Genomic DNA, 19,905 nt, shown 5'->3' with positions numbered 1-19,905 from the left:
GAGCAGAGAGAGCCTCAGTGTAACATTCCATTCAAAAAGGAAGCCTCCTGGGATGGACTTGAATGTACAACCTTCCAATGTTGAGGCGCGAGTGCGAACAATAGAGTCCTGGCTGACATGGTTTAAATAAAGCATAGGTAATTCAAAGTCTTCAAATTGATCTAAATGTTACAGGCACGGAAGAAAGATTGTATTCATTTTACCTGGTCAGGCTCATGTCCTGGAGGACAGTGAAGACAGGGGACACATTGACCATTGTCTTCAAATTCCTGTTCGCTGCACTCGAGCATCACTGCACTTTTCCAGTTCAGCAGCTATGAGAGTACAGGCACAATATTAGTGACACAATCACTCAATCTACTTATCCCTAGCAGCACTTACAGAATGGCTCAGCAAGTTGGCTATGGAATTATATTGTCATCTTCTGCCAAGCAGCTGACTATTGTTTCATTAACCCTTCATGTGCAGAAATATGAATTTTCTCTCTCTCCTCTCGTTTCCCAATATAGAGACAGAATAAGATTTAGCATTTCTAACTATCATCTGTTCAACCCCTGGGAATCCAATTATTTTAAATGTGATCTCTCCAATTGTTAAAACTATGTCAATTGGAAAATCTAAGCTGGAGCATGAACCAATGAAGTGTTGTATCAACCATAAATGGAATGTATTTCCAGTTTTGTGAATATATCTCGTGAGTTTTTAAAAAAGAATCATTGAAAGCTCATTGTGGGCATTAGCGGGTATTTTTAACAAGGCTTTCTAGAAATTGCATCACTGTTGATAACTATCTGTCTTATTGCAGACCCTCCCGGGGCTGTCATCAATAGTGACTGCCTTGGAGAGGTTATTATTTCATCTAGTTGAGCAAGTTGGAGGGAATCCTGCTCAGAACAAGCTCCCCATCTGATCTCTCCCATTTCTGAAAAGAAAACCCTCTACTTCAGTTCGGGATGAAATCTGGTTCTTCCTTTACAAAAGTGATTGAAAGAACATTTCAAGATTGCATATCCTGAGTAAGCTGTATTTCCTAGATCCAGAGACAACAGTGCACAATTGCTGACTTGACCACGTCAGCAAGACATCGAAGCAATAGACTCTGGAATGTTCCATGCCTTGTCCTTTTTGCATTCAAACATAACCAATTGGCCAAAACATGTTTCCTTTCCAGAAAACCAATTTTTGCAGAGAAGTCCACTTTTTCCTTATTCTTCTGGAGAGAGTGAGGAGGGGAGAGAAAAATAGAGAGCGAAAGAGGGAGAGACTGTTTTGGAGATGTCTTGGAGGATAAACATTCATACTGCTGTGTTACTGACTGAATACATTAATCAATTATTGCATGTTAATTCAGTTTTGTTTTAGTACTAAAGCAAGGATTGTGTTTATTTAAAAATATCTGGTTGATGGATCTTGATGTCTAAAGGGGATATAGATGAGGTATTTAATTGGTCATCTTGATAACTGGAAAAAAATATACCGATGTTATGTTGTGACCCATGGAGTAGTGGGTCTGAAGCTACAGTGGACTCTTCCAGCCTTGGTTGTGAATGAACAAATAATGACTATGGCCAGAGACTAACATTTGCGAGTATGGAAGCAACTATTCAGCCACACACTAGGGTAAAGTAGGTTATATGAGAAGTTTTATGCAATTATTAGTTATGAAGCACAATAAAGTTTGAATATATCCAGCGTGTTATCAGGATATTATCAGGATAGATCAAGAATGTAAATGTTAGTATGGTTTGGAAGGAAGTAGGCAAAGGAAGAATGGGCAGAAACTCTCAAGTCAAAAATGCTGGACAATATCTGATTCAAATTGGATATCAAATACTGGACAAACCATCTGTAGCCAGACTGTCCAGTAAACAACCAGGCAAATAGCTCAAGTCCACTTTCACCCAATTTTCAGAAAACCAGAAATGCTGGAGTACATCCCTTTTACAAAAAATACGTTTATCAGCCAATCATTTGCATATTGCAAATGGAATAGAAAATTGACAGCTTCAATTTTGTCTATGCTTATGATATTCATAACATCCCTTCCAGATGGGCTCAGGTCCAGGAACATAACCTTTGTACAACTCTACTTTTATCATGACAACTGTTGTTGCTTCCGCCTCATTGGAATAAAGCAACTGCAAGAAATGTGAAGGGGATTGCAACAAATCTGTGTGATTACTCCACTCCTGCTTTGGCTGGTGTTATCCTATCCTTTGAATGTTGCCTCATAATGGAAGAATTTAATGCAATAAACAATTCATTGCATCAGTTACTCACTTAATAAACACAGGTTCCTCAGCAGAGTTTCAATAAATAACTGCCCAAATAATTTGAATACAACGATGCTGATTAAACTATGTTTCTGACTTATTATTACTGTGAAGTCCACTAAAGGAGTGATCTATTTTCTCTATTAGACTTTTTTCATTGTTCCTAGCGCTCAGTTGGCGGGACAGCTGGTTTGCAGTGCAGAGTTACCACCAGCAGTATGGTTCAGTTCCTGCATCAGCTGAGGTTATCATGGAGATCTCTCCTTCTCAACCTCTCCTCCTGCCTGGGCATGGTGTAGGGTATCAGAAACACTATACCTCATATCCAAGTAGAACAGGCCTAACTAAATAATTTTCTGGAATTCACTGGTCCATGGTTATAATGGCTTTTCTTAAAATGTCCCTCACAAAACATCATAGCAGCTATTTGACATGTGCATACAATTTATTTACATTTATCCAGTTGATAATTTTAAGGAAAATATGGTTGTGAATATAGAGATGCATTATTGATGCATTCAGGGTAGCAGACTTGTAAATAATCAACAGTTAGCGTTTCTACCTCAAGTCTGAAATTGGAAATGAAGCCTTTTTTAAATTAATACTCCTGTGTTCATGAAGCAAAATTAATAGTGCAAAGCAAAAATGAAAATTTCACCCTGGATCTCCTTCCCCATCGAACTTTGGTCAGGTTAAAAGGCAACAATCCAACTTTCACTGTCTCTGAATCCAAGCTGTTCCTCTATTGTACTTTCAGCAAGACTGCTGAACGAATAACTGTTTGCTCATCCAAAACTCTTGTTACCTGTATTCTGACTTGCATCAAGTCCCATTCTCTCAATGCCCAATGTCCTCCACAATCCCCTAGTTCAGCAATGCCCAAAGCTTACAATTCTTCCCTAGGTGTTCAAATCCCTCTATTGTCTCCCTTCCATAAATCCAGAAACTCCTTCAACATTACAGAGCCCCCAAAATCTTCCCTGAGAACACAATGTTTCTCGAGTGCTGACCTCTTGTGAACTCAAAAACTCCTTTACACTGCCATTAGCAACAGTGACTACAGGTCTCTGACATTCTTAATCAATCTAACTCTCTCTCCTCTGATGCTATCTGAAGCCTACTTATCTGATCAGCTTTTGACCACTGTTAATCCTACCCTCTGCTCTTTGCCTCAGTGTCATCTTTTGCACAAATGCCAGAAGTTGGTTTACTACACATAAGGTATATTGTAAATTCAACAAGGTGACAACAGGGTTTAGAATTCATTTGAGTTCATTACAGATCTGGCATGCAACCCAAGCCAAATGTAACCTCGATGACAAAGGGATTCTTTCGAGCTTCCTTTACTTGCAAAATGTCTGTGCATTTCTAAAACAATGTCATCTTCCCATAATTATGTCTCATACTGCAAAACACAATTTCTTCCATTGGAAGTATAACCAAAATAAAGAGAAGATTTTAAACCATTTTTCTCTAAGTATGGAAGCACTTCACACACCCGAGAAGTCTATGGATGGAATGGTAAGGTCGAATGTCATATGATGGGAAAAAGTGAGGTCTGCAGATGCTGGAGATCAGAGCTGGAAATGTGTTGCTGGAAAAGCGCAGCAGGTCAGGCAGCATCCAGGGAACAGGAGAATCGACGTTTCGGGCATAAGCCCTTCCTGAAGAAGGGCTTATGCCCAAAACATCGATTCTCCTGTTCCCTGGATGCTGCCTGACCTGCTGCGCTTTTCCAGCAACACATTTCCAGCAAATGTCATATGACACCAGGTTATAGTCCAACGTGTTTATTTTAAAATCACAACCTTTTGGAACACTGCTCCTTCGTCAGCTGAAGTGAAGCTAACAGCCAGGCATAGACTTTACAATCAGAGAGATCAAAAGATCATGCAGATGGTGTGAGTGGAGTGTCGACCTACCAAATAATAAGTCTCTGCAGGTGATCAAGAGTGCTAGACAGTGTAAGTAAAGTGTCAACAGCTGAATAGTAAGTGAAAGGATGACCTATAATCTGCTTAGGTAAAAACAATGACTGCAGATACTGGAAACTAGATTCTGGATTAGTGGTGCTGGAAGAGCACAGCAGTTCAGGCAGCATCTGAGGAGCGGTACTGCTCCTCCTATAATCTGCTTAACTGAGGCAGAGAGATAATTACAAAAAATTTAAAATAAGGTGGTGCTGGAGAAAACCCAATGACTGGAATACCATGCCAGGTGTAAGAGTCGCATGCCAAGGGACTAACCAAAGTAACAAGTAATCCAAAACTGCATAAACTAATTAAGGTAAAGAAATCATAAATTATCAAGGTGATGGTGTCAAAACAGGGCAGTAAGGAAGATTTTATAGAACAGCGTGGTGGGGTCACATGTAGCGTGCTATGAAGCCAAGATCACAGTTGAGGCTGTCTTTGTGAGTACAGAACTACTCTTCAGAATCAGTCTCATTCTTGGACACATACATCTCCATCAAGGATGGACACCTCAGTACCTCACTCTACCGGAAGCCCACGGATCACTTCACGATGCCGCACTTTTCTAGATTCCACCCTTAAAGAAGCCATCCCCTATAGACAAGCCCAGGGCATACACAGGATCTGCTCCGATGAGGAGGAACATGACGGATACCTAAAGATGCTGAAAGATGCCCTCATAAGAACAGGATACAGTGCTCAACTCATTGATTGCCAGTTTGATGAGCCACATCAAAAAACTGCAATGTCCTCCTCAAGAGACAGAGACAGGATATGACCGGCGTTTCGGGCAAAAGTCCTTCATCAGGAATACAGGCAGAGCCTGAAGTGTGGAGAGATAAGTGAGATGAGGGTAGGCGTCATGGGCCTCCTTCACCGCCGCTCCCTCACCACCAGACGCCTGGAGGAAGAACGCCTCATCTTCCGCCTCGGAACACTTCAACCCCAGGCCTTCAATGTGGACTTCAACAGTTTCCTAATTTCCCCTTCCCAATCCACCCTCCCCCCCCCCCGACCTATCACCTTCATCCCCTCCCTCACTCACCTATTGTACTCTATGCTACTTTCTCCCCACCCCCACCCTCCTCTCACTTATCTCTCCATGCTTCAGGCTCTCTGCCTGTATTCCTGATGAAGGGCTTTTGCCCGAAACGTCGATTTTACTGCTCCTCAGCTGTTGATGCTGCCTGAACTGCTGTGCTCTTCCAGCACCACTAATCCAGAATCTGGTTTCCAGCATCTGCAGTCATTGTTTTTACCTCAGGATATGACTGATAGAATTCCCTTCATTGTCCAGTACTTCCCCAGAGAGGAGAAACTACCCCACATTCTTTACAGCCTGCAACACGTCATCGATGACGAAAAACATCTTGCCAAGACCATCCCGACACCACCACTTCTTGCCTTCAAACAACTGTCAAACCTTAAACAGACCATTGTTCACAGAAAACTACCCAGCCTACAGGCCAACATCGACAACAACACCACATGACCCTGCCATGACAACCTCTGTAAGACATGCCAGATCATTGACATGAATACTACCATCACACTTGGGAACAACACCCACTACATATGCAACAGATACTCATGTGACTTGGTCAATGTTGTCTCCCTCATACGCTGCAGGCAAGGATGCACCGAGGCATGATATATTGACGAGACCAAGCAGATGCTATGACAATGGATGAATGAACACAGCGCAACAATTGCTAGACAGGAATGTTCCCCCTCCCAGTCGGGAAACACTTCAGTGGTCAAGGACATTCAGCCTCCAATCTTTGGGTAAGTGTCCTCCAATGCGGCCTTTGAGATACACAACAACACAGAACTGCTGAGCAGAAACTGAAAGCCAAGTGTTGTACCCATGAAGACGGCTTAAACCGTTATCTTGGGTTCATTCCGTGCTACATGTGACCCCACCACACTGTAAAATCTTCCTTACTGCCCTGTCTTGACCATCACTTTGATAACTTAGGATTTCTCTACCTTAATTAGTTTGTACAGCTTTGGTTTACTTGTTACTATGGTTATATCCTTGGCATGCAAATTTTACACCTAGCATGTTATTCAGGTCATTTAGTTTGTCTCCAGCACCACTTTATTTTCAATTTTTTGTAAATACCTCTCCTCCTCAATTAATCAGATTATAGGTATCCTTTCACTTACTGTTCAGCTGTTGACACTTTACTCATATCATTTGACATTCTTGATTACCTGAAGAGACCTATTATTTGTCCTGTTGACACTCCACTCACCATCTGTATGATCTTTTTATCTCTTTGATTGTAAAGCCCATGCCTGGGTTCTTTCTTCACTTCACCTGCCAAAGGGGCAGCCCTCCAAAAGCTTGTGATTTCAAATAAACCACACAACACCAGGTTATAGTCCAACAGTTTGTGTGATTTTCAACTTTGTGCACCCCAGTCCAACACCAGCACCTCCAAATCAAATAAACCTGTTGGACTATAACCTGAAGTCATGTGACTTTTGACCTAGTCCATCTCAGTTCAACACCAGCACCTCCACATTATCAAATGGTAAGATACACAAAACTATTCTTCTCAACATTTCTTTTATGTTGTACACTCCAAATCTTTCAACTATACATCTACATTTTCACAGAACTAAAACAAATTCAAATGTTCTCAATATAATCTGAGTTGAGAATGCATCATAATGGTAATCCTGATGAGCTGATTCGCCTTCAGCCAAAGGCTGAACTTGTGTATTTGCCCAACCAGTGCATCAAATAGAAATGGTCAATGCTGAAACATTTGTTTGTCAAAGCAGATACTTACAGTGACATAACAGAATAATGCACAAGAAAAGAGGCTCCTCTTCATCTTCAGTGTGCATCAGCCCTGGTGATGAGAAGAAAGGTTCAATGAAAGATCAGTAACAGACAATTAGCATCCATTTAAGCATCATTTGCACTCAGGGACAGACTTGAACAAGCCTTTGTCTGATGGAAGACCACAATGGATAGCTGTTGCAATGTCTTAAATCACAGTTTAGTATTTCTGTTGCCCACATTCCTTGTTCAGCAGTATGGCAAAGATTGACGACACGAACGTAGCTATGGAGAAGAGAAAATGCAAGACATGAATTAATGGGTGACTTGCTAAGCTCAGTAGGCTTTCTTCTCAAACGTGTTATCACTATCTTGTTATGGAATTCTCTACCATCCTTTGAGAAACATGGACTGCATACTCTTCTGCTGTCTGTTAAGCTTCTTTTGCTTTTCCCCACTCCCAACTGCACAGTGTTCTGGCAACTGAATATGGCTGGGAATTGAAATGCAATACCTTCTCCCGAAATGGTGAAACCCAACTGTACTAATGAATCAAATCAGACTCCAGAAATAATCGGAGCCGGCAGTATGAGACCAAGTGTGGAGGAATCCCCCTCAACTTTCACACATCATTTCATCTGCAACACCTTGTGTGGATTCAAGCCTGGCTCATGGGTTGAAAATCCCTCATTGCTGGCTGCAAAGCTATAATGTGAAACACATAATAGAATAGTCACAAACAACTATCAGCAGCTTTTATTCTGAAGCACTGCTGCCCAAAGGTGCAAATGAGACTTTTTAATCAATTAGCAGATGTATATCTAAATTAGTGAGAACATTGATTGAAACTTCATATGTAGTCACTTTCTTATAAGGCACACCTGCCACACAGCTTCACCCAGAACTCAAAACATGAAACTAATTTCTAGGATATCCGTAAGTAAACTCAGCATTATCCTTCAAACGTGTTCAGCTGTTTGTGGGAACGTAAGAACACCGGGTCAGCCCAGTCTCACATCCAGTATAGGCATGTGGTCCAACAGGATCGGACGTAGAGGGAATGACACGTGAAAAAGAAAACAGAAATACTAAATGGCCTACAAGTTTGAAGAATTTGAAGATGATAAGAGAAAACAAGTGCATGGAGGAGGCAACAAGCATTTTTGCTTCCCTCCTGTCTTCCTGTTCGGACAGTCTTTCTCCTCTCCAACAGCTCTCTAGTCTGGATTACACGCTTGATAGAAGAGTCAAGGATGTCCACCAGGTGAGCCTTCAGCTGGTGAAGGCAGCCCTACAACTCAGGGTGAGCTATCACTCCCACAGGAAGGGGAAATGTCAGAGGATTTTTCTTTTAAATGTCATGCACCTCAGCATGTGACTGATTTATTCATGAACTATTTAGAACAATGCCCAATTTTTCTTTGAGCCATTTCTCAAGACTATTTAACATTTAGCTCCTCATTTTAATTTATTGTTTGAAATAAAGTACCTCTGATAATGCAGCACTTCCTCTGTACAGCACTGAAGTGCCAGATTTGGCATTGAAAACTTAACACAAATGAAATTTACAGAGCTAAATAGCCACATAATATGATTGAATGTGCTCATTGTCCATAATTTCCTATCAAAGTAATGCCAGGCTAATGATGCTTCCTATTACTTATGTGCAAATAGTACATCATCTTCAGACAAGGCATTAACTTGATTAAACATGGAAATCCAATAGTTGCTGTTGCGAAGCTAATGGCCAAGCAGCACTTATTGTGTCTGGCTCACCACTGAAAGTATTAAACAGCATGATATTGCAGCATTTGCGGAGCAGATACCTCTTGTATGGTGAATTAGCCCCGGAATCACAACCTTCTGGGAGTCCATACTTCAAAAACAAGAACTTCTGCAAAAGGAGATACAAAGGTAGCGTATGTTGACCTTGATGAACAGGAGGCAGACACACCTGGTCAGGTCCACGCCCTCCTACAACCCACCCTCCCATCCTGGCACCTTCCCCTGCCACCGCAGGAATTGCAAAACCTGCGCCCACACCTCCTCCCTCACCTCCATCCAAGGCCCTAAAGGAGCCTTCCACATCCATCAAAGTTTTACCTGCACATCCACCAATATCATTTATTGTATCCGTTGCTCCCGATGCGGTCTCCTCTACATTGGGGAGACTGGACGCCTCCTAGCAGAGCGCTTTAGGGAACATCTCTGGGACACCCGCACCAATCAACCACACCGCCCTGTGGCCCGACATTTCAATTCCCCCTTCCACTCTGCCAAGGACATGGAGGTCCTGGGCCTCCTTCACCGCCGCTCCCTCACCACCCGACGCCTGGAGGAAGAATGCCTCATCTTCCGCCTCGAAACACTTCAACCCCAGGGCATCAATGTGGACTTCAACAGTTTCCTCATTTCCCCTCCCCCCACCTTACTGCAGTTCCAGCCTTCCAGCTCAACACCGTCCCCATGACTTGTCCTACCTGCCTATCTTCCTTTCCACCTATCCACTCCACCCTCCTCTCTGACCTATCACCTTCATCCCACCCCCATCCACCCATTGTACTCTTTGCTACCTTCTCCCCGCCCCCAACCTCCTCTCATTTATCTCTCCAACCTTCAGGCACTCTGCCTGTATTCCTGATGAAGGGCTTTTGCCCGAAACGTCGATTTTACTGCTCCTCGGATGCTGCCTGAACTGCTGTGCTTTTCCAGCACCACTAATCCAAAACAGGAGGCAGTCTCTGACAGCCATGACATCTGGAGGATGATTGTTTGGAAGGGCATTAGTAGAGATGTGCCGAAATGAAGAGCTCAACTGGCCATAAAGAGGACCCAGAGAAAACAGAATCGGCTCCTTCTCAGCTCAATCTTCCTTGGCAGCAAATGTAGACGGGATTACCATCCCAGAGTGGAGCTCTTGAGATACACTAGGGTATACGCCACACAAAGGCAATCGCCATGATGCAAGCCATCACCTTATGAGACAAAAATGTCGCACGGTGTCAAATACACATAAAACTTAGGACCAGACAGCTGTGATACAAGGAGCCTGTTTGACACGATGCAAGGCTTTAATCGGTGCTTATTTTAAAATTGAAGGATTTATTTATCCTTTTTGATCCCTTTCTGTCACTCAATCCAATTTTTCTTTCCCTCTCTTTCATTACCAGATTTGGCAATTAATTCAGCCACTCAAATTTATATGTTCCTTCTCAATCCTTGCCCCATTCACTTCACGATGATGGACTAAGGAGACAGTTGTTTGCCATTCACTCCTAGTTGACCAGTTTCTCTTGCAGCAACATTATTCATTGGTATAGTTGGCAATATATAGCTCAAAGTCAATATTAAAAATGCAGGGTTGTGTCCAACTAATGCCTGAAAATGTTGCATTTACTCCTGCAGCAACTTGGGGCCTTTACATCATGAGGCGAAGAAGGTAGGAGGATCACAATACAAGGTTTCAGTTTAAATAAGATAAACTTTCCACTGGATGAGAAATAAATTAATTAGAGTAAACTTGGTTGAAGTGTTAATGGGTAAACCTGCTAACAGTGGGAAGCATTCAAAGAGGTGCTTTGTATGATCCAATACAGTTGAGGTCCTTGCTCTTAAAATGAAAGCCACCACTTCTATCGTTAAACAATCCATGATCAACAAATGAGGCATGGGTCAGTATCAAGCTGAGGAAAAAGGCTTACGAAGTTACAAAGAAATCCGAAGACTGGGAAACTACACAAGATACCAAGTATTAAAAGGTGCCCAAAGAGAATAAAAAAAACAATTTGCAAGGGTAATCAAAACTGACAAGTTTTTTATACTTATGGCAGATGTAAGACTCTCTGGATTCAGGTTGCAAATGTCACAGCATTACTTAAAACAGTCAAGGAAAGAGAAACCAGATAATGTGACCAGTGGAGTGCTACATGGATCAGTGCTGTGTCCACTACTTTTTGTCATTTATAAAAATGATTAAGATATGAACATAGGAGGTATAGTTAGTAAGTTTGCAGATGACACCAAAATTGGAGGTGTAGTAGACAGCGAAGATTACCTCAGATTACAACAGGATCTTGACCAGATGAGCCAATAGGCTGAGGTGTGGCAAGTGGAGTTTAATTTAGATAAGTGTGAGGTGCTACATTTTGGGAAAGCAAATCTTAGCAGGACTTATACACATAATGGTAAGGTCCCAGGGAGTGCTGATGAACAAAGGAACCTTGGAGTGCAGGTTCATAGCTCCTTGAAGTAGAGTCACAGGTAAATAAGATATTGAAGAAGACGTTTGGTATGCTTTCCTTTATTGGTCAGAGCATTAGTACAGAAGTTGGGAGGTCATGTTGCAGCTATACAGGACATTGGTTAGGCCACTTTTGGAATAATGCATGCAATTTTGGTCACCTTCTTACCGGAAGAATGTTGTGAAACTTGAAAGGGTTCAGAAAAGATTTACAAGGATGTTTCTAGAATTGGAGGATTTCAGCTGTAGGAAAAGGTTGAATAGGCTGGTGTTGTTTTCCCTGGAGCGTCAAAGGCTGATGGGTGATCTTATAGAGGTTTATAAAATCATGAGGGACATGGATAGGGTAAACAGGTAAAGTATTTTCCCTGGGGTCAGGGAATCCAGAACTAGAGGGCACAGGTGTAGGGTGAGAGGGGAAAAATATAAAAAGGATCTAAGGGGCAACTTTTTCACACAGAGGGTGGTACGTGTATGGAATGAGCTGCCAGAGGAAATGGTGGAGGCTGGTACAATTGCAACATTTAAAAGGCATCTGGATAGGTAAATGAATAGGAAGGCTTTGGAGGGATATGGGTCAGGTGCTGGCAAATGGGACTAGATTCGGTTGAAATATCTGGTCGGCATGGACGAGTTGGACCGAAGGGTCTGTTTTCATGCTGTACATCTTATGACTCTATAACTACAGAAAAATCCAATTACCAACAGTTGCAATGAAGTTACTGAAATCTGTTATCAGGATCAGGCTTGTTACAATACTAACTTATTGTTGCTGAAGCAAAGAACGAAATCAGGCCAAACTGGATAAGCTAATGCCCTTGTTTAAAGCTGTGGCATTCCATTGTCTAATGATTCTTTGAGTTAAAAACTCAAACAAATCTAATTTAACAGTTAAGTGTACATAACATGTCCCCTTGATTGTACCTTATTTGACAGTATAAATAGTCTGAAAGATATTACAGTTTAGGAACTATCAGTGCATTGGTTCCAAGTTGATCATTGGTTTCAGTTTTGTCTGTCTGAGCATCGCATACAGTTCTGAAGAACTGTTTCAGAACTGAGTCTGAAGAAAGGTCACTGGAGTCGAACTATTCAACTCTGTTTTCCCTCCATGGATGCTGCTAGACCTGCTGAGTTTCTCCAGCAATTTTGTTCTGGTGTGTATGACTTTAATCCAGTTTGGTTCAGCATTGTGTATCACAGGATGCCTCGTACAACAAATGATATTAGAGCACACTAGAACTGAGCTATAAGGTAATCTAGATATTAACAGTGATAATATTTCCTTTATGCAAAACCTCTACTGAAGGCCTGAATTACAAAATCTGTTTTGAATACGACTACCCCCCATTCACAATGGGAATGCTGAACAATGAACTAGAAGGGCTAATGTTTTAATTCTTTATTCTTTCATGGACTTTCAGCACCACTAATAAGGCTAGGAATTTGCTAACCTCCTTGAATTGTCTTTAAAATGAATTATGTGCTCAGCCATTTTAGAGGTCAGTTAAGAGTTAGTCACATTATATGGAGACACATATAAGCCAGACCACGCAAGGATGGTCCCTGTAGGACATTAGTGGACCTCGACTTTATACAATGAACTACAGTAGGTTTTAAGTCACCATTACTGTGATAATGTTTATATTTGAAATTTATCAGCAGAATTGAACCCACACCCTCAAAAGCCTGGATTACCATAGGGGCAGGAAATGCAGGCCTGGCCAGTGAAACCCACATCCCTTGAATGATTTTAAATCAAACTAGAGTAGTCACATATTGTACCACATTCCCAAGAAGGAACTGAACTGCGCACTAAGCACTCCAATCAGAGATGCTCTTGGAAGCAATGTTCTATCTTTACTGCATGACGAAAGATTTAAGGGTGGAGTACAGTGTGTTGAGATGTTTCCTTGTTCGTGATACTGATGCAAAAACATATTTGTAAACTGGTGTTTTGGTCTGATCAGTCTAGATTGTAGGGCAATATAAAGTAATTTGCAAAATTATACAAAACAAAAAGAAGAATTTCCAAGTATTGAGCAGTCAAGAATAAGGGACCATGAATATAAGAGACTTTGATCAGAGGGTAAGAGGAACATGCATATATGGACAGCTGTACAATTATAGAATTCACTACCACAGTTAATGGATGAGGCAAAAAACTATCAATACATGTGACATAAATGGCTGAGAGAAAAGGCATTGAATGGATATGAAAATAGGATGGTTAAACATGATCTGGACTATTTATTCATGGAAGGTAAATGTTGACATGCCCTGGTTGGACCAATGGCTTGGTTCAATACTAAAACACTATATTTACGCTAAGTGATTGTGTTGCTTCCTTCATTACATAATGGCAAATGATTTCTTTTTGAACTGGACAGTATTAAAAGCTCTTCTCTCTTCTAGGTCATCAGGAGATAGTAAATAACATCTGCAGGACCAAAGTGTTTATTTTGCCAATAGATAAGATAAGGTGAAACCATATACTAAACAGATACTATTGTGTCATCATCAGCATTTCCAAACACTTGTACTTTCAATCACTGAAACAGACTGAATCTGGAAATAATGCACTTTTCTGCTTCTTTATTTCAGTCATGACAAATTATTAATATATTGGTGCCCGGGGTAATTTAACAATTTCATTTAATTGTTTATTCTTGTTTCTAAACATTTTTAATGCCTAAATCAATAATTTAATCTGAGTTAGAATCTGCCCTGATTAAGAGACAAGATTACCGTGGATTTATATATGATTTCTGATGAATTCTTCAAAGAATCATTATGCCACATGCTAAGGTCAAGCTTCAGTTCTTTGGAAATATAGACTTCTCTGTGACAGCTAAATTTGCTCAGTGATGGCAGAGCCCAGAATATCAATGTGACAGATAAGGCTAAAGTATTTGCAATAACTTTCAGCCAGAAATGTTGAGTGGATGATCCATCTTGGCCTCCTACAGTGGTTCCCCTATTGCACAGATGCCAGTCTTCAGCTAATTTGATTCCCTTCTCGTGATATCGAGAAATGGTTGGATGCACTGGATACTGCAAGCACTATGGGCCGTGACAACATTGTGCTCAGGAACCTGCTGTAACCCTAGCCAAGCTGTTCTAGTACAGTTACAACACTGGCATTTAGCAGACAATGTGGAAAATTGCCCAGATGTATCCTGTACACAAAAAAAGCAGGAGAAATCCAACCCTACAAAGTACCACTCCATCAGTCTACTTTCAAACCTCAGTAAAGTAATGTAAGGAGTCATCAAAAGTGCCACCAATCAGCACTTTCTTGGCTATAACCCTCTCACTAATATTCAGTTTGAGTTTTGCCAGGGCCACTGAGCTCATGACCTCTTACAACCTTGGTTCAGACAGGGACAAAAGAGATGAATTCCAGAGGTGAGGTGGGAGTGACTGCCCTTGCTATCAAGGCTTCAACTGACCAAGTGGTGTGTCAAAGAGCCCTCGCAAAACTGGACAACAGAACTCAAGAGAAAACTCTTGAGTGGTTCAAATCATATTTGGCACAAAGGAAGATGTTTGCAGTTGTCGTAGATTAGTTATCTCAGCTCCTCATGGTAGTGTCCCAAACTTAACCATGTTCAACTATTTCATCAATGACCTTCTCTCTATCATAAAGTCAGAAGTGAGACTGTTTCTGATGATTGAATAATGTTCAGCCACATTCACAATTACTGGGATATTGAAGCTGTTCAGAGTGAAATGCAGCAAGATCCGGAAAACATCCAAGTCTGGGCTGACAAGTGGCAAGTAATATGTGTAGCACACAAGAGCTCATCTCAGAAAAAAGAATATAGCCATAGCTCCTTAATATTCAAAAGTATTACCATGACTGACTCCCCCATTATCAACATCCAGGGCATTACCATTGACCAAAAACTGAACTAGACTAGCCACAAAAAAACCCCATGGATACATAATCAGGTCAGAATACAGGAATCCAGCAGCAAGTCCCTCACCTCCTGACTCCCCAAAGCCTGTCCACTATGAACAAGATACAAGTGTGATGGAATACTCCCCACTTGGATCAGCGCAGCTCCAACAATTTACGAAAGGCTTGACAACATCCACAAAAAAGCATCCAACTTGACTGGCACAATTACAAACAAACAGTCATTCCCTCTACCACCAACACTCATTAGCAGCAATGTGGGCCATCTACAACATGCTCTGCAGAATTTCACCAAAAGTCTTTCCGCAGCATTTACCAAACCTGTCACCACTTTGAACTAGAAGTGATTCGGAGATGCCGGTGTTGGGCTGGGGTGTACAAAGTTAAAAATCACACAACACCAGGTTATAGTCCAACAGGTTTAATTGGAAGCACACTAGCTTTCAGAGCGATCACAATCACCTGATGAAGGAGCGTCGCTCCGAAAGCTAGTGTGCTTCCAATTAAACCTGTTGGACTATAACCTGGTGTTGTGTGATTTTTAACTTTGAACTAGAAGGACAGGGACAGCAGATATTGGGGCACACCATCACTTGCAAGTTCCCCTTCAAGTCCCTCACCATCCTGACTTGAAAATATATAATTTATTACTTCAGTGTCGCTGGGTCAGAATTCTAAAACCTAAGGACATTGTGGGTCTGTTAACAGAAAGTGGCCTGCAGCAGTCCCAGAAGGCAGTTCACCACTACCTTCTCATGGGAAACTAGGGATGGGTATTAAATACTGGTGGCCAATTCTCATGCATGAATGAAGAAAAAGTCTGATCGTCTTTAGTTAGAACATGTCAGTAAATGATATGGAACCATAGCAAGTTGAGATACTTTTTTTAAATTTCAAAATTTATTTTATTCATAAAATCTCTTTACATATAATTGTGGGCGGCACAGTGGTTAGCACTGCTGCCTCGCAGCGCCAGAGATCCGGGTTCAATTCCCACCTCAGGTGACTCTCTGTGTGGAGTTTGCACATTCTCCCAGTGTCTGCGTGGGTTTCCTCCGGGTGCTCCGGTTTCCTCCCACACTCCAAAAATGTGCAGGTCAGGTGAATTGACATGCTAAATTGCCCGTAGTGTTAGGTGAAAGGGTAAGTGTAGGGGAACAGGTCTGGGTGGGGTCGGTTAGGACTTGTTGAGCCGAAGGGCCTGCTTTCATACTGTAAGTAATCTAATCTAATCTAATCATATATACACAGTCACAAATGCAGTTCCGTTCTATACAGTAACATATCGAGGATCCAGTTAGAATACAAATCAGCAACAATCTGAATGATCAACATTTTCAGATTCTACAAATACCCAGTATCCATTTTCACCTTCATATTCTAGTTTTGAGAAACTTAGAACCGGCACAGAATCCTTTCCTGGGTTAGTTATGGGGTGTAAGACAATGACATTTTTTATTCGAGCATCTGTTTTCTATCTTGACTTCCAGAGGAACATTTCTCAAAAGTTTTGCTTATGTTCAAACTGGATTGGCTCTCTGAAGCAATTAGGGAGTGCTGATGGGTTTGAGAGAGCCAATGAGCAACAAGCTGTCACGTACAGAAGTGCGGGGAATTTACACTATGGTTAGTGAATACCAGTAACCAGCGTAAATCTAGTTAAAAATCACACAACACTAGGTTATAGTCCAACAGGTTTAATTGGAAGCACACTAGCTTTCGGAGCGACGCTCCTTCATCAGGTGATAGCGGAGGGCTCGATCTTAACACAGAATTTACAGTGTAAATCTAGTGGGACAAATCATTTCTGTTCATTTAACCACGTGTTGCTGTTAGCCAATGTATATCTAAAGCATGAACTGAAGTTATGTTTAATCTTCTTACATTCAGTTCAACCAGCTGCAAGTATATTTGATTTCCTTCCTCAAAGGAAATGAGTTAAAATAGCCGAGTATTCTCCGTTAATCACTGTCCTCTGTAAAGGTACCTCTGGTAAAGGGGGAGTAGGAAACAACTGGGACTTGGACTGATTTTCGTTCTTTTAAGTCAGTTCAAATTCATCATCTGACAATGCTTGTGACCGCAAGCGTCTATTTCAGTCTGACATTAATCATTCTGCGGGCAGTAAAAGAATTGTCCCAACTCTAACACCGAGAGAGAAGTTGCGAAGAATGCATTTCCTCTGTCACCAAAGAGATCCGCATCGGGTCTCAGTCCCGGATACCGGGACCAAATTCCAACAGCGCCGAGACTTTGGTTAAAAAAAACTGCTTTCCTGGAAGTTATTTCAACCTAAAATCGTCAAACTTCCTGTCCTTCCGAGAACTGTCATTCAGCACGTTTAACCGAGTCAAACAAATCTCCTGGACATTTCATTCCGCAATAATCATTTAATCCCCTCTCCCGGATAAATTAGGGGCGAAAAAGACCCCAAAGGGTAAAATCAGCCCTCGTTGACTGTCATCATTTTTACCTCTCGGTGTGTCAAAGTGTTTTCCAGCCAGTCGCTGTGCTATTTCCTTAGCTCAGTTTTAGTTTTTAAAAGTAGACATCTGAAATTTAAAAAAAAAACTCTTTGTAGGTGGAGAGGTCACCTTTCAGAAGGACGGTGCTTATGACAACTCCTTCAGCTGAAATTACATTCTCTTTCCCCCTACTGTCAAACCAGCATTTCCTGCACTTGAAATCAGATTTAACACTTGGGTCAAAAGTGGAACGAAACCATTGACCTCACTTTTTTCTCTCTATTTTGAGAAAGTATATCTTTGCTGGATTTCGTGTTTGAGAACAAGTTTCTGGCTGAACTTTCTGAATTTTGTTTACAGACTCAATCTCCTATGTTTCTCAGAGGCGAAATCGAATCCTTTTCCATTAACATCAGACATTGGATCGTGTAAATCCTGTTTTAAACGACGGGTCAAAAGCAGGTTGCAACAGCAACTCGTTCCCCCAGCCCTTCCCGTGTCGTGAGTCAGAATGGAAAAGTAGGAACAACTGAACCTTGAAAAAGAAGCAAACTCGGGCCGACCTTTCCCAGACAGGACGCCGTCTAAAGTACTTTCCAAACTCTCCGATCGGTGGACTATGCTGTGGGATAAGACAGCCCCGAACATACCACTTGCCCCACGCCTAGACTCACCAGTTTGAAAGGGATGGGGAGAGAGAAATCAGTGAAGGCTGGGGCGGTATGGACCCTCCTTCATATAATCTCTCCTCCAGCCGACCACTCAATTCACGGTCTACAATGAAATGATACCCCCATCTCGTCAAATCAAGTTCGAATTCTGTAGTTGGTTTGAGTTATTTTCATTCATTCACCCAACCATTAACGCATTGTGACTGCGACCTCAATAAGAGGAGGATGTATTTAAGGGAACTCACCTTGCTGTGTCCCTCCAGCCCCTGTGCCTTCGCGCTGTGCCCGGTCTCCACGCTCTGGCGCTGCTTGAGTCTCGAACACGCTTTGTAGCCGCCCGCGTTCCTGGTAAATGGCTGTCGTCACCGGGGAGTCCCAGCCCTTTCTCAAACCGCACCCACTATGTTACGTCTTCGCGCAGCACGCCTAATCTGGCTGGGAATACTCCAGCTCAGAGCTCAAAAACCTATTTTAATCATCAACCGCTTCAGAGAAGTTATTACAGTTCTTTGGAACAGGTGGGACCAGAACCCATGTCTCCTGGCTCAGAAGTATGGGCACTACCACTGTGCCACAACAGCCTCAGAGCTCAAGCCCCGTGTCTTCGCAGCAGTTTGGTGAGGTGACTCACTGTCTGTTCAGTGGGAATTTACTGGATTTTTCCCACCCCTTGCTCACCTGGTTTGAGCGTGTGTCTTGAGGCTACTGGGAATTGGTGGAAACTTTATTCGTAGAGATCTACAGCACAGAAAAACACCTGCAGCCCATCAAGATGCACCAGTCAAAAATAGACGCCTAATTGTCCTAACCTAATTTTTATGCTCAAGGCCACACAGCCTTCTGTGCCTTGGAATTGTAAGTGCATAGCTACATACTTCTTAAATGTTATAAGGGTTTCTGCCTTTTCCACTCTTACAGGCAGAAAGTTCCAGATTGCCTCAGTGAAAAAATGTCCTCACATTCCCTCTAAACTTCTTGCCCCTTACTTTAAATCTATACCTCCTGATCATTGCTCCCTTCATCAAGGTATCATGTCCACCCTATCTACGCCCCTCATAATTTTACACATCTCAGTAATGTCCCCATTCAGCCTCCTCTGCTCCAAGGAAAACAATTCCAGTCTATCCAATCTCTCTCCATAACCAAAACTCCAGCCCAGTCAACATCTTGGTAAATCTCTTCTGCACTGTGTCCAGTGCAATCACAACGTTCCTAGAATGTGGATTCCAGAATGGCACACAATATGCTAGCTATGGCCTAACCAACATTTTATACAGTTCCAGCATAATACTCCTGCTCTTAAATTCTTTGCTTCTGTTAATAAAGGCGAGTATCCCATTTTCATGCTTAACCACTTTCTTTACCTGTCCTTTTACCTTCAGGCACACCAAAGTCCTTCTGTTCCTCTATGCTTCCCAGGTTCCTACCATTCATCATGCATTCCCTTACCTTCACTTATCAACACACATTTATTGGGATTGAATTCCATTTGTCATTTGACTGACCAGCTCACCTGACCAGTATGTCTATATTCTCCTGGAATCTAAGGCTATCTTCCTCACTACTT

The 19,905-nt window shown here is 41.9% G+C and overlaps 1 protein-coding gene across 3 annotated transcripts in view; it reads right to left on the bottom strand.

The window, feature by feature from the left end:
* Positions 1-18,672, bottom strand: part of relt (RELT TNF receptor) — a 70,393-nt gene extending 51,721 nt beyond the window's left edge. For 2 of the 3 annotated variants that reach the window (XM_043692180.2, XM_043692183.2), the window contains exons 1-3: positions 18,584-18,672; positions 7,048-7,110; positions 204-314 (exon numbers count right to left, since the gene is read on the bottom strand). In XM_043692180.2, the coding sequence (XP_043548115.2) occupies positions 204-314; positions 7,048-7,092 (156 nt within the window). In that variant the 5' untranslated portion in view covers positions 7,093-7,110; positions 18,584-18,672. Of the gene's footprint in view, positions 1-203; positions 315-7,047; positions 7,111-17,675; positions 17,746-18,583 lie in introns of those variants that run through there. The other variant, XM_043692182.2, reaches the window with a different exon arrangement.
* Between the last annotated feature and the right edge of the window lie 1,233 nt (positions 18,673-19,905).

This window comes from Chiloscyllium plagiosum, unplaced genomic scaffold (assembly GCF_037043375.1).
Source record: "Chiloscyllium plagiosum isolate Xiang-an unplaced genomic scaffold, Cpla_swu_hap1 HiC_scaffold_6, whole genome shotgun sequence".
Classification (NCBI taxonomy): domain Eukaryota; kingdom Metazoa; phylum Chordata; class Chondrichthyes; order Orectolobiformes; family Hemiscylliidae; genus Chiloscyllium; species Chiloscyllium plagiosum.
Note: the sequence above shows the minus strand (reverse complement) of the source record. Positions and strands in the feature narration are given on the sequence as shown.